This window comes from Lagopus muta, chromosome W, assembly GCF_023343835.1.
Source record: "Lagopus muta isolate bLagMut1 chromosome W, bLagMut1 primary, whole genome shotgun sequence".
In the NCBI taxonomy this organism is placed as follows: domain Eukaryota; kingdom Metazoa; phylum Chordata; class Aves; order Galliformes; family Phasianidae; genus Lagopus; species Lagopus muta.
Window position 1 is genome coordinate 3,108,488 of NC_064471.1, and position 14,579 is coordinate 3,123,066.

A 14,579-nucleotide genomic window follows, 5' to 3' on the forward strand; every position below is an offset into this window, starting at 1 on the left:
CAGCGCTACTAAAAATCAGTTCTACTTGTAGTGCTACAGAATTTCACTCCTGCATTATTACTGTACACACTATAACACAGAACTTGAGATGTCCCAGTCAGTATCTCATCCTTACTGCGCTGAGTGCTACACACTGGTGCCTAATCTGCAGAATGTAATGTCCTTTTCTAGCAGATTAATATTCAACCTTGGTGGGGTAAGAACTCAAAGCAGGTTACTTTCCAGGCATCAACTCTGAGTTGCAGTTAGTATCAGATTGGAAATTTTTGAAATGGATTTGTTTCTTAACAGCTTGGACCTTTTACAGTTAAAGTTGTCCAGCCTGAAAAGAGGCCTTTTTGATACAGGATTGTGTATTACTATAATATATATTATATTATGACTGAAGTTTCTATATGCCACCTTATGAAATACTTCACAATTTTCCTGCAGTAAACAATATAATTAAAGCCCCTCAGATAACACGCATGCAAGTACTTGACAACAAAAACAACTAAATAGCAAACTAAATTTTATTATTAAAACAACCATAACAAACCAATATTTCATGATGATTCCAGGTTCACGTACTTCCAGATGCAAGCAATTTATTATTATTAAGAAATATTAAGGAATTACAGCTATTTAATATTAAGATCTCAATATTTTTTAATTCTTCTTTAATAATTGAAGCAGCAATATATGGAAAGTTTTAAAGTGACATCTTTCAGATCCAGGCCAGGGTTGCTTGGTTTTTAACGACTGGTTACGAAGCAATGCTTCTTGTACTCACTGAAAAATTGACCAAATTATAGAGAAGCTTATTAAATTGTGAAGGCACATACCTCTTTAAATGACTGCAGTAGGTTGCTTCCAGAAACTGACAGCGTAATGTCTATATGATGCATTATAAACAGTGGCTCTTCCTGTGTTTGATAAGGAAAACAGGCTAGATTGTCTGCTATGTACAAGAGCATATTCACCTCTGTTTTCTGAAAGTTAAAAGAAAACATTTAAGTGTACATATAAATATACATACAAATAAATTAGATTTATAAACTTATCCCATTTTTCTAACAGTGTAGAACAAAAAAACATCACATTTTATTTTAGAAACCTCCCACCTGACTCTGAAGAACATAAGAACATAAGCTGTACCTGAAGATACATTATTTCTGATCAATCCAATCTGGGCGTAGGAAGATGCACAATTATGTGAAAGTAACAAATATCACACAGGTAAAACCCTCATATTACAAAGCAAAATAAAACACATTAGGGAGATAAAGCTAATTATATCATAAAAATACTTGTAATGCTATATTGGAATTTTTTTTTTTTTTTTAGTGGAGGAAATGTGATGCTTACTGCAGTATCATCAAAGAGGTTGAGTAAAGAAATTAGAAATGCTCGTCTGTGTTGACGGTTTCCTCGGATCATAGAGTATAGGTGCGAACACAATGCACTGGATGATTCATCGTGTCTAAAACCTCTTACAGGATCCTTTGTGCAGGTATTGATTGCTTGTTGTACCTGGTAAGACATTTTCATACCAGCCACTGCTTTCATCTGAAATGGAAAAGTATTTATTTAAAATATTGCTTTAAGGCAGTAAAACTGAAACACAAAATAATATAATTTTTGTAGTGGAAGATTAAACAAATGCCTGCTTACACATTTTTAGCTTATTTCCTTTTAAGTGATTGTTCATCTGAAGTTTAATTTTTAAACATGTACTGCAGCATATACTACCTCTTGAGTTGGCAAACAGATTAAATCAGAATTTATGACAGAGATCAAAATGTCTTGTGAACTGCTTTCACCATTCATTCTATGTTAGAAACATACTCGCTAATCTGTTTAATAACTACAGCCAGGTATGCTAATTTAAACTACTTTCAAGAATACTGAAATGTTCATACAGGAACAGAAACTTTTTTTTTTCTTTTTGAATTTTCAACTGAAATAAATGCTCTTATGTACTTACGTGGAAAAAACTGAATTATAAATTAAAGACAATTTTAGCCTGGAAGAGATTGCTTCAATTTATTATATCCAATTACATCCATTTTATTTCTAACAACAGATCTCTGAGCAGAGGTAAGTCAGGATCTTCTTTACAACTGCTTCATAAGTTACTGTTTGTTACTTTATATTCTATTTTCTGCAGCTGATGCATATTTAAGTGTTGAATCACAAACAAACAGTATTCTTTACAATTTCAAATTGGAATTACTTACATGAATGAATCCAGCATACTTTTTGTCAATTTCCACCAACTGCTGGTCAGCTTTGTTTCTCATAGAGGGCTCTGGATCTGTGCCCATAGCAATTAAGTACGGCACACACTTGGAAAAAAAAAAAAAGAAAAAAAAAAAAAAGATTGCTCAGTGTTATTGTATCACCTCTATCACTCTCTTTGTTCTTCTATTACATTATTGATCATGTATTCTGACTACTGCAGAAACTAGAATAGGAAATTATGCAACTTAACCACCTGACTACTTTTTGCAAGCAAATAGTACAATATATAAGAGAGACCAGCATTATGAAAGAAGTTGTGCAGGGTTTCAGTAGTATTCCTATTTCTCCCAAATTCCAAAGTCATTTTACACTACAAAAAATGCCATTTAAAAAAAAAAAAAAACAACAACAAAAAAAACACAACACAAAACCACACTGCTTATGACTCAACATGCATGATGGCTGCAGCATTAAAAATAATTATAAAAATATTATGTAAGCAAAGAATAATGGAAATGATGACTGAAGACAATTCTGACATTAGGTCTGGAATCTCATAGTGTTTGGAGGATATGGGGATTGGGGCAGAGGCAAGATGACACAGTTTTCAGTATAGAGAATCAAAGGAAGAAAAAGGCCTGGCATACACCGAAAATTTATACTTATAACAGAAAAGTAGTACTATCCAATATCCATTTTTAAGTGCTCTTTAGGCACTGGCTGAACTTTCATGTCTTGACCCAAAGACAAGAAAATATGATGTTTGGAATCTCAATGGTTAATCAACATAAAACATGTTTTGAAACATGCTTAGTGTAAAGGCCCCTTACTACAATAAGAAGTTATTTTAACACAGCTGGGAAGAGAAACTGAAAATTTTTCTTGAAAGTGCGAAAATCTCAGAAAACCTGAACACCAACATACACCATCATAAAATCCTACCATACCTGAACAGGATGGATCAGACCCTGGTTTAATGTCAATGCAATGACATTTAGAGCAAAGTGGCGTACACTGGACTGGGTATGAAAGAAAGCCTCAAGGACCTGCTTGAGATATAGCTGCATGATGGAACTACTCATCCCTGAGGAAATATCACCCATTTCTTTCAGGTCTTCCTGTTTTGCTACTTTTTTCCCTGTAAAAAAGACAAAAGCAATAGCACGCTCACTACAGTGTAATCTACTTTGCCATTAATTGATGCTTACTGATCTTTAAGCTTTACAATATATACCGTTTTCAGCTGTCTTAGAATGGGTTTAATGATCTTATGAAATGTAGAACAATCCTGTTAGTAAATATTTTTCAAGAAAGCTAGAGACACAACCTTAATTAAACTCTTGTTCTTAAAAAAAAAAAAAAAAAGGGGGTTCAATTTAAAAATTTCTTATTATTTCTTATTTAGTATCTGCAAATTAAACTTAGAGAAGATTTTGATAAAAAAATATTGCTACCATCATTACAGCAATTATGTATTCCAGATTGCTTCCAGGATTTATACATCTTGAAAGTTAATAAGCTGCACTTCTCAATATACCTATGCACATAATGGAGTTTGAAGATTCTTCTAGGACACTTTGCGTACAAAGTTATTGACAGATAACAATCTTAAGTGACTCAGTTCAAATATATAGTAATTGCAAGCAATAAAGTTGGATTTTGAATGCCTCATTAGCACAGACCTTAATACTTACAGTCTCTGTCTGCCTGCTGCATACGCGTATCCTCCTCTTGCAAGTAGGTCTGAAGATTTTTTAATACCTGGATTTTTAAGTTTACTGAACAGTTCTTATCTGAAAGAATACTGTTGTACAGAGACTTTACTTCCTGTTCGAACATTAAGCTTGGGTGTTGTATAAATGCAAATCCTAAGGGGGGGGAAAAGAAATATTCTACATTATCATCATCTGCATTTCTATTTTTCAAATCTTGCTTCAAAATACAGGTACGAAATGTATCCCCTTCCAATTCCTAGAACAGCATAGCTTTTCTGGTCTAAACAGTATTTGTTTCCTATGGACACCACTCAAAACTTATAAGGAGTGTTATCAGTCACAACAGCAATACTCTTGATAAAGACAGGGTGCCAATTTGGAGCAGCTGCAGTAAGGAGTTACACAGGTCTGGAACATCCAGTGTAGTGGCCCGAACCTGAATGGTTGAGAGCTCTCAAAAGAACCAGTGAAGAACATTACTAAAAATAATCTGTTATTCTTCCAATATATTTGGAGAAAAACAATTTGCAGCTCCAGCCTTGGCAAAAAATTGGCTATTCTCAGTCAGAGAAGTCTTTATTTCACAAAAACTCTGATCTAAATTATAGTGACCGTATATACAGTTTTAGATTGCTGCTGACAAACTTTCACAGTGTATCACAAAAATAGTAATGGGAACACTATAACTTCAACTACTTAACTGCTTATTTTTTAGACTGCTCAAGGAAAGCAAACATTGTCTTTTTCATGACTGCAGGAAACTAATATTCTGAACTAGCAAACAGAAAACATACATGTAAAAGAAGAATGGGGGATAAAAAAGGCTGCACTCACACTACTCACACTATTTTTTTTTCATACTTTCATTTTCAGTCTGTTAAAAGTAAGCATTGAACTTGGCTGAGTAAGACATTGCCTGTTAGATACTTACAGGCTTAGCTAAAATTACTAACAAAATGTTATATTCTTGACTTGCCTTGCATACACATTGGGAATAGAACCATATCAGGCTTCAAAAGACTTATGGTTAAACATAATTCCTGTAGAGCTGTTAGGTCATGGTTTGAACTGGTGATTGAGCCCTTGGGTGAAGGCGTGTGGCTGGCCCAGGGAGCACAGGTAGATTATTTCCAGCTTGTGCTCCTGCAGGTGACCAGAAGGGGTGGACCCAGGGTGGAGTCACCCTGGGCTCATATAAGGGCCAGCCACAAAAAGGAGAGCATCTCTTAGACTTAGGCTGCTTTCTGAGGAGGAATGCTGCATAGCTAGAGATCCCCTTCAGCAGTTAAGTGAATTCAAGTCTTTTTTTTTTTTTAAAAAAAAATAAAATAAAAATAATAATAATAAAAAAAAAAAAAAATATATATATATATATAAAATATATATATATAAAACTATTGGCCTACTTGTAAATGTTTTGCCTAGTACTGCTAAGAGCCTGTCAGAAGTGATTTTGCTTCTTTGTGAATAGACTAATCCTTCAACAGGAGCAAGGCATCCTAAAGCAAAAGCTGCACCTGTTAAGCATCCTTACTGAAAAGATACACTAAATTACTGATAGGAAAATATATATTCTTTATATGACGTCTTTACTGTCTATAAATTTTAAAATCGCTTACTGGCTATTTTCACCTTACTGCTGCACACAAATGTTGAAAAATGTAACAACTTAGCTCAATTACCAGCCTGTAAAATGGGTCTTTGCCCTGTCTACCATACATCCACATGTACAACCATACTGATGCCTTCAGATAAAGAATTTATTTAGTATTGAAATACAGCCAAAATGCTAAAACAGTGATATTTAGGCTACAATATCATCTCAATGCCTTATAAAATTTCATAGAACAACTCCCTGCTTGTTACAAACTCATGGAGTTCTCCTGTAGAAGATCTGGCCCTAAACTTCAAATCTCAAGATTTTTCCAGATTTTTTTCTAGTTATTCTTTAAACATGCCTTGAGGAATGAAAAATAAGATTTGGAGATAAAAATTACTTGCATGTGGAAGAAAAATAAGAAGTCTCAATTACTTTGTAAATCTACTACTTTTTAAAACTAGGACACGTCAAAAAGGCTTTCGCTGTTAAAAGCATCCACTCTGTTGCAGAAGTATACGACTAGAATCCCTTTGACTACATTTATCTAGCAATTTCTGAAGTAAAACATGTAGTGAAGCTGATTTTAAACAAACTTCCCTGTTACTGTACAAATACATGAATTCCTGTTACAGTGCATGGATATTTACCATAGCAGAATAATAAGGACTATTAATATTTCTTACCCAGTCCAATAATGGCTTTTGTCTGTACTTCTTCATCTGAATGCTTTGTAAAATACATCAGCAGTTCAAGCACTTTATCCTTAATGTTAACCTGAGTAAATTAAAAAGATCTTTCTCATCTTCAAATTACTATTATTTTTGTTTTAATTTCTTACAAAAAACCACAAATCTTGAAAAGAAAAGGAGAAACAATCTTACTGCACAGTTTTTGCACATATTTACAAATAAAAAATGTTATTATGAATTAATATGCATTAATATGCATTATGAAAAAATACAGCAGACCAGGAATACTGTGCTTTCAAATAAAAGTGAAACATTCAATATGCTTAAGACTTGGAGGATAAATACAAGTTATTTTACCTTACTGTTGCCTTTAAAATCTTCCTGATCAAAATCAAAATGCCGACACAGTGCTCCAACAGTGAAAAGTGATCTAAGCAGTGCTGGTTTATTGGCAGTAAGTACTGTACTGTTGGGGTCTTCTTGGTGTTGACTTTTTAATTTTGAAAGTGCACCTACAGTAAGATAAAAGTTTTAATCACAGTATTTAAACATGGTGCATCCCTAAGACTTGTAGCCCAAACTGAGATGTAGAACGTACATATTGTGACTTTACTTACCATAGTATCTATTAAAACAGGCCCACACAAATTTATAGTTCTGAGTGACCTTGTTCACAACAGCCCCAAGACAGCTCACACAATGCTGAACAACCTAGGAGCAAGAAACAACAAATAAATTACATACTTAGCTCCAATAAATTTCAAATTCTATGCAGAACTAAAACAAACTAACAGTTTATCTAATAGACTGCTCTGAAAGTCTACCTAAACTCATAACCATTAAATTATAGCAGCAATACATAGAAACCAAAAATGCTGTTTTTTGTTGTTCCATGTCTCGTCAGTCCTATGACCAGCATAAACAATTTCATAATGAAGAAAGACTTTCATTAAATCAAAATAACATATTTCACAACATGAAATGAATCAACATTTAAAATTAGCAATTAAAAGCTTACCGCCATGCCGTATTTGATGATGAGTTTCATGAGGTCTTCCTCAATAGTGGCAAGGAAAGTCTCACTTGGGTGCTCCATTAGTGGCACTACAAGCTCTAAGATTTTTGCAACATTGCAGATCACCATAAAATCATTCTGAGTCTGAAACAACAGTATTTACAACATTTAACTATAACTATGAGGGCTGCTCCAAAAGTAATGCTTCCTACTTTATTACAGCAGCCCAAGACATCAGAGGTGGATATTGGTGTTATGGAAGCAGAGGTTGAACTTTTCCACCAATATCACATTCAGTGTTGTTGCAGTGTGACAGATGGCAGCAGAGGGGCAGTCTGACAAAATGGCATCTGACATGGAAGTGCATATGAAGCAAAGGTGTGTCACTGAATTCCTCCATGGGGAAAAAAAGGGCACCACTGATATTCACCAATGCTTACTGAACATTTATGGAGACCAAACAGTGGATGTGAGCATACCAAACAGTGGATGTGAGCATAGTGAGGGGTGGGTGGTGTGTTTCAGCAGTGGTGACAGTGGGTCACCTCTGCTGGTGCAGGTTTTTACAATCATAGCATGCTGGTGAAAATGCATAGCTAATAGTGTTGAGTACATTTTAATATCTGAGAATTTGCTCTATCAAATAATGTTATCGTGTTCTTTGTATCTGCTGTAGTTTCCATGGAAATAAATAGGAGGCATTAATTTTGGAGCAACCTACTTATCACAATATACACCGAGAGTCAAAAACCCAAGCTCTTGCATTAGATATAAGTATTTAGTAATTATTCAGAAGGCTTTTTATACAGCTTATATCTGATATTAAATTACTTCCTATGAAAGCTTTTTTTTTTTTTTTAAAAAAATGGAACCTCTGTAGAAGCATAGCTTTGCCTTTCATCAAGGCTGTGTACACACCTGAAAGCTTTTGATCCTGATAATTTTATTTTTTTTAATGTCCTATAACAAATCTACAGAATGCTCCCTGATGCACAGTAGAGAATGCACAACACCTGGCAACAGGTATCAGCAACAAAAGAAGTTGTGCTATGGCTGAATGCGACTTAAACAAAATAGATAACACCCACTAATATAGAAATTAAAATTAAAGTGATTATTCATCTGCATAATCATTACTGTGTATGTATATATGAAAGGAGCCTACAAACAGGAAGGGATTCAACTCTTTACAAGGATAGATACTGGCAGGACAAGGGGAAATGGTTTTAAGTGAGAGAGGGAAAATTTAGGTTGGATGTCAGGGGGAAGTTCTTTCCTATGAGAGTGGTGAGGTGCTGGAACAGCTGTCCAGAGAGGCTGTGGATACCCCATCCCTAGAGGTGTTCAAGGCCAGGTTGGATGGGGTCCTGGGCAGCCTGATCTAGTATCAGATACAGAGGTTGGTGACCCTGCCTGCAGCAGGGAGGTTGGAGCTTGATGATCCTTGAGGTCCCTTCCTCCCCAAGCCATTCTATGATTCTATGTATTGTGAGGAATCTCTAGAAAACATTTAGTATATTAAATGTACATCCTGATAAAAATTGACTTTTTTTTTTTTGACAAATCAGGCTCACTAATTGTGGGAATACAAAACAGACTATTCACAGCTAAAGCTGTGAAGCTGTGGAGCAAGATAAATGACATGAGAAAGCAAGGCTGATAACCAAGAACATCTCTAGAAGAAGAGAAAAACAAAGTCAAGTAAGCTGCGTGATGACCCTGATTGGAAGGATGCGTGGCTAGGAATGACTCATGACTGATTGGATAAGGACCTGTATGCATGGTTAAGGAGTGTTCGCGGAATGTTTTGTTGACATGTAAAGGCAGGTGGGAAAGATAAAAGAGAAAACTTGTGAACATATATAAGGGATGTTAGAACCTGTGAACGATCCAAATTGTTTATTACATCTGAGTCTGTGCCTCAGATGCTACAACTAATCATGGTAATTCTCATATGCTACTAATTAACATATTCAAGCTGACAGCAGTGAATTTATTCTACAATCCATCTCAACCTGTTTAAGTACAAAACTTATGTAAATCACTGAGGAGCTGTTGCAGCAAGTAAACAATCAGATACCTCTTTCCTATACTGTTTAATCAGAAACCACTTAAAAAAGGCTGTTGTAGATGTGCCTAGAGAATGCTCCAAGGATGAACCCAGAAAATACTAGGATATACCTACTCTCAAACCTGTCCTTCTATGGGTAGCTGACCTAATATAATAGAGTGCTGCTACTCAAACATGCTCTTACTTTAACTGTGGCTGTATGATCTGCCCTGCTCCTTCTTCCAGATCAGGGATTTGTCACAACCTTCACTGTGCCAACTGTGCTAATCAAAATGGCAGAAAGCTCCACAGCATTTCAGAGGAGGGGGGCCTTTTTACTGGAGTGTGTGGTTTAGCATTATAGCTCTACCATTTTTGAGAGTTAAACTATCTTATAGGGGCACACAATAAAACAGACTTGCGTAAGTGGAAGCTAGGGACAACAAAGGTTTAGTGCTGAAGAGGATAGAGCAAGACATTTTGCTTCTGATATGTTTGCTATATGTTAAATCATCCTGCCTCATAGAACCATACCTTCAATCTTAATATTCGTATGTTAAATCTTAACTACTTTTAAGACTGCAACTGTAAAATACAACAATTTCAAAAATATTGTAACAGGTGAAAAAAATAGTTTTCAGTCCTCAAGAGAGAAAACAGTAGAAGTTTCAGTTTTGTTTACTTGTAAAATGTGAGGAACATAATTTTAGAAACTACAGAGATCATTAAAAGATATAATATTCATAAAATAGAAAAACTGTGCGCGCACCCTCTGCAAGTTTGCTGATGACACCAAGCTGGACGGTGAAGTTGACACAATAGAAGGAAGGGAAGCCATCCAGATGGACCTGGACAGGCTCAAAAAGCGGGCCTATGAGAACCTCTTAAGTTGAACAAGGCCAAGTGCATGGTGCTGCACTTGGGTTGGGGCAATCCCAGATATATTTACAGACTGGGGGGAAGAACTCCTTGAGAACAGCCCTAAGGAGAAGGATTTGGGGGTTCTGGTGGACAAAAAGCTGGACATGAGGCAGTAGTGTGTGCTTGCAGCCCAGAAGGCCAGTGGTATCCTAGGTTGCATTAATGGGGGGGGGGCAGCAGCAAGGAGAGGGAGGGGATTGTCCCCCTCTGCTCTCCCTTTTTAACGCCCCAACTGGAGAACCGCATCCAGGCCTACGGCCCCCCATATAAGAAAGATGCAGAGCTGTTGGAGCGGGACCAGAAGAGGCATCAAAGATGCTCAGAGGGCTGGAGCACCTCTCCTACAAACACTGAGGGAGCTAGGGGTGTTTAGCTTGGAGAAGAGAAGGCTTCAGGGGAACCTCACTGCAGACTTCCAATAGTTAAGGGGAACTTATAAAGAGGAGAGAAATCAACTTTTTACACGAGTAGACAGTGATAAGGACAAGGGGGAATGGTTTTAGACTAAAAGAGGGGAGATTTAGATTAGACCTTAGGAGGAAATTCTTTACTCTGAGGGCAGTAAAAAACTGGAACAGGCTGCCTGGAAAAGCTGTGGATGCCACATCCTTGAAGGCGTTCAAGGCCAGGCTGGATGGGGCAACCTGATTTAGTGGGTGGGGTAACTCCTCCCACAGCAGAGGGCTGGAGCTAGATGATCTTTGAGGTCACTTCCAACCCAAGCCATTCTATACTTGTATGAACTTTCTCTTTTCCTACCTTCAATTTCAAGCATACAAGACAGCCATTCATTCCTATTCTTAATTACCTGGGGAAAAACAAGGCTGTTATTCTGATTTTTCTCTACTTACGCTACATTTAGTAGTCAAGTATGGCTGCATGGTCATAGCATGTTTGACCATTAGCTGGGGCCTGATTTTGCTGAATAAGAATAAAGTAGTTATGCAAGCAACCAAGCGACCAGAATTCATGTCTTTGTTGTCAGAATCTGCAAAAATTAGAACATATACAAAATATATTAGATTCAAGTATTGTTTGATCAATTAAAAATATATAGCCTAAACATCATATGACTAGCTCTTCCATGACATATCTTTCAAGATCAGTACAGAATATTCTTATGTATTCTTATTAGGTAAGAGCATTAGAGATGAGAACACGTGTTAACATTTGCATAGGATCAGAAAATATGTGAAATAAGCAGCAGAGCTACTTCAAAGACATTACTATTTAAAAAAAAATATTTACTATACACAAAACACTAGCTCAGCCAATATTTCCTATTATAACTGTAGAACAGAAACCTTTCATATTTGTTTTGTTTTTAGTTATCTAAAAGTTTTAACAAATTATTTCAGAAGTAGTTCTGTTATTGAGGTTAGCTAGAGAAAAACTAGTGAAGCTTTATTATTATTCAGTGCTCAAAAGTTCACTATAAACTTTAACGCAGTAATTCACTACCTCTAGTTTCGAAATACAAGTTCTGTAACAATAACATGTTGTGATAGTAATTTTAACAACCACAATTACAGTATTATATGAGGGCTGCTCTGAAAGTAACACCTCAGATGTTATTCTGTTGGTCCATGACATCAGAGGTGGATGTTGATGGAATGGCAGTAGAGGTTAAACCTTCCTGCCAATGTCCTGTTACATTAAGTTGCTGTATGACACATGGCAGAAGAGGGGCAGTCTGACAGAATGACATTTGACATGGAAGTGTGTACGCAGCAAAATGTGTCACTTAATTCCTCCATGTGGAAAATAGGACACCCACTGATATCATCGATGCATGCTGAATGATTATGGAGACAAAACAGTGGATGTGAGTACAGTGAGGGGTGGGTGGTGCATTTCAGCAGTGGTGACAATGATGCAACATGCACAGCTGGCACACCATAAAATGAAGAGCATCTCAATTAGCTCATCTGCATGTATTGGCTAATGGGAGTAACTATGTTGAAAATTGGTGTTTTGTAGCTGAGAATTTGCTCTATCAAGTAGTGTTATTGTGCTCTATCTGTTGTAGTTTCCATGGAAATAAGTAGGAGACAGTACTTTCGGAGCAACCTACTTACAAAATCAAAGTAGTTTAGCTACTGGATTCTAAGTAGTATTACCTGATAAAGATTCTTCATATTTAAGGATATGCTCAACCAAGTTGTCAACAAGTTGAGTACAAGCTTTCTTCACAGGTTTATATGAAGCATCCTCTTCTGACTTCAACAGCTACAGCAGATGAAACAAGAAAGTGATATAGTAATAAGTGAGCATTCACTTACATTGGATACATACTGGTTTTATAATAATTATTACAGGTATACAAGGATTTTTCATTACAATAGAATTTGTCTTTTCCATAAAAGCTACATAGTGAATAAAATTTAAAGGAAAAAATAAAAATAATAAATAAAACCAAAGAAAAATTAACTGCAACAAAAGGACAGAAGAGAGCAGTTCTACTGATTTTGCACTGAGATGAAAGTTAACATCGTGCTTCATGAAGTTACGAAAAAAATCTAGACATATTTTTCAAAAGTAACTAATAAAGTAACATTCTTTTCAGAATGATTAGAAAAAAAGCCAGTTCCAACATATGACCACTGTTTTAGAGAAGAAGCTTTTCCTAATATCCAACCTGAATCTCCCTGGTGCAACTTGAGGCCATTCCCTCTAGTCCTATTGCTAGTTACATAGGAGCAGAGGCCGACCCCACCTCACCACAACCTCCCTTCAGATAGTTATAAAGAGCAAAAAGGTCCCCCCCAGCCTCCTCTTCTCCAGACTGAACCACCCCAGCTCCCTCAGACACTCTCTGTAAGACTTGTGCTCCAGACACACCAGCTCTGAACTCACCAGCTCTGTTGCCCTTCTCTGGACACGCTCCAGGGCCTCAATGTCTTTCCTGTAGTGAGGGGCCCAAAACTGAATGTAGCACTGAGGTGTGGTCTCACCAGTGCTGAGTACAGAAGGATGATCACCTCCTGCTCCTGCTGGCTGCACTATTGCTGATAAAAGCCAGAATGCCATTGGCCTTCTTGGCCACCTGGGCACACTACTTGCTCATGTTCAGCTGAGCATCGACTAATACCCCCAAGTCCATTTCCACTACACAGTCTTCCAGCCACTCTGCCCCAAACCTGTAGCTTTGCCTGGGGTTGTTGTGGCCAAAGTGCAGGACCTGGCACTTGGCCTTGTTTAACTTCATCCCACTGGCCTCAGCCCAGATATCCAGATCCCTCTGTAGGGCCTCCCCATCCCCAGGCAGATCAACACTTCCTGACAACTTGGTGTCATGTGCAAACTTACTGAGGGTGCACTCAATCCCTTCAACCAGGTCATCAATGAAGATAAACAGGACAGACTTCCAGTTCAGGAGGTAGAGGATAACTGGTCTGACTTTTAAAGACAGATGTAAAGAAGGCATTGAGAACCACAAGCCTTTTCCTTATCTTCAGTGGTCATGTTCCCCGCCACATCCAGTAAAGGATGGGAATTGTCCTTAGCCCTCCTCTTGCTGTTAATATATTTGTAAAAAAGTTTTTTGCTCCCTTTTACCCCAACGGTCGAGTTAAGTTCAAGTTGGGCTTCTGCCTTTCTAATTTTCTCCCTGCATATCCTAACAACAACTTTGCACTCTCCCTGAGTTGCCCATCCCTTCTTCCACAGCAGGTAGATTCTCATTTTCTCCTGGAGCCTCAGGAAAATATCCCTGTTCATCCATGCTAGTCTTCTTCCCTGCCAGCTCATCTCGAAGCACAGGGGGAAATAGCCTGCTCCTGCACCTTTAAGCTTTCCTTCTTGACGAGTGACCAGCCTTCCTGGACCCCTTTACCCTTCAAGACTGAATCCCAAGGGACCCTCCCTACCATAGTCCTGAACAGTTCAAAGTCCATCCTCCAAAAGTCCAAGGTAGAAGTTTTGCTGGCCCCCTTTCTGACTTCACCAAGAATTGAGAACTCTACCATTTTGTGGTCACCCTTCTGAAGACACCTCCTGACCTCCATATCTACCACCAGTCCTCTGTTTGTGAACAGCATATCTAGTGGGGGCACCTCCCCTGGTAGGCTCTCTTACCAGCTGCGTCAGGAAGTCTTCCACACAGCAGTCCTCCTTCAATGCGTTTTAGTATGAAAGGAATTGTTAATATTCTTATAACAATTGTGTCATACATTACAAATTTGTTACTTACATTTTGAAGAAGCTGTTCAAACCAATCATACCCTGTATCTCTACAAGCTGCAACCTAAAAGCAGTATTGAGAATAAATTGGTTAACAAAGGAATTTGAATATTACTTCAATGCAGATCTTTAAAGAGCAGAAAACATGCATATTTTTGTATGCATTCAGTACAATGATTTTATA

At 37.3% G+C, this 14,579-nt stretch overlaps 2 protein-coding genes across 9 annotated transcripts in view; one reads left to right on the forward strand and one right to left on the reverse strand.

The window, feature by feature from the left end:
- The window catches only part of LOC125686405 (uncharacterized), a 354,680-nt gene that overhangs the window by 66,105 nt on the left and 273,996 nt on the right, over positions 1-14,579 (forward strand). The window lies entirely within an intron of this gene.
- LOC125686395 (nipped-B-like protein) overlaps positions 1-14,579 on the reverse strand; it is a 254,045-nt gene that overhangs the window by 3,478 nt on the left and 235,988 nt on the right. For all 6 annotated transcript variants that reach the window (XM_048930315.1, XM_048930314.1, XM_048930317.1 and 3 more), the window contains 12 exons: positions 14,406-14,459; positions 12,334-12,442; positions 11,065-11,201; positions 7,246-7,386; positions 6,845-6,938; positions 6,585-6,739; positions 6,222-6,312; positions 3,918-4,091; positions 3,171-3,361; positions 2,220-2,327; positions 1,348-1,548; positions 825-971 (listed from right to left, as the gene is read on the reverse strand). In XM_048930315.1, coding sequence (XP_048786272.1) covers positions 825-971; positions 1,348-1,548; positions 2,220-2,327; positions 3,171-3,361; positions 3,918-4,091; positions 6,222-6,312; positions 6,585-6,739; positions 6,845-6,938; positions 7,246-7,386; positions 11,065-11,201; positions 12,334-12,442; positions 14,406-14,459 — 1,602 coding nt within the window. The remainder of the gene's footprint in view (positions 1-824; positions 972-1,347; positions 1,549-2,219; positions 2,328-3,170; positions 3,362-3,917; positions 4,092-6,221; positions 6,313-6,584; positions 6,740-6,844; positions 6,939-7,245; positions 7,387-11,064; positions 11,202-12,333; positions 12,443-14,405; positions 14,460-14,579) is intronic.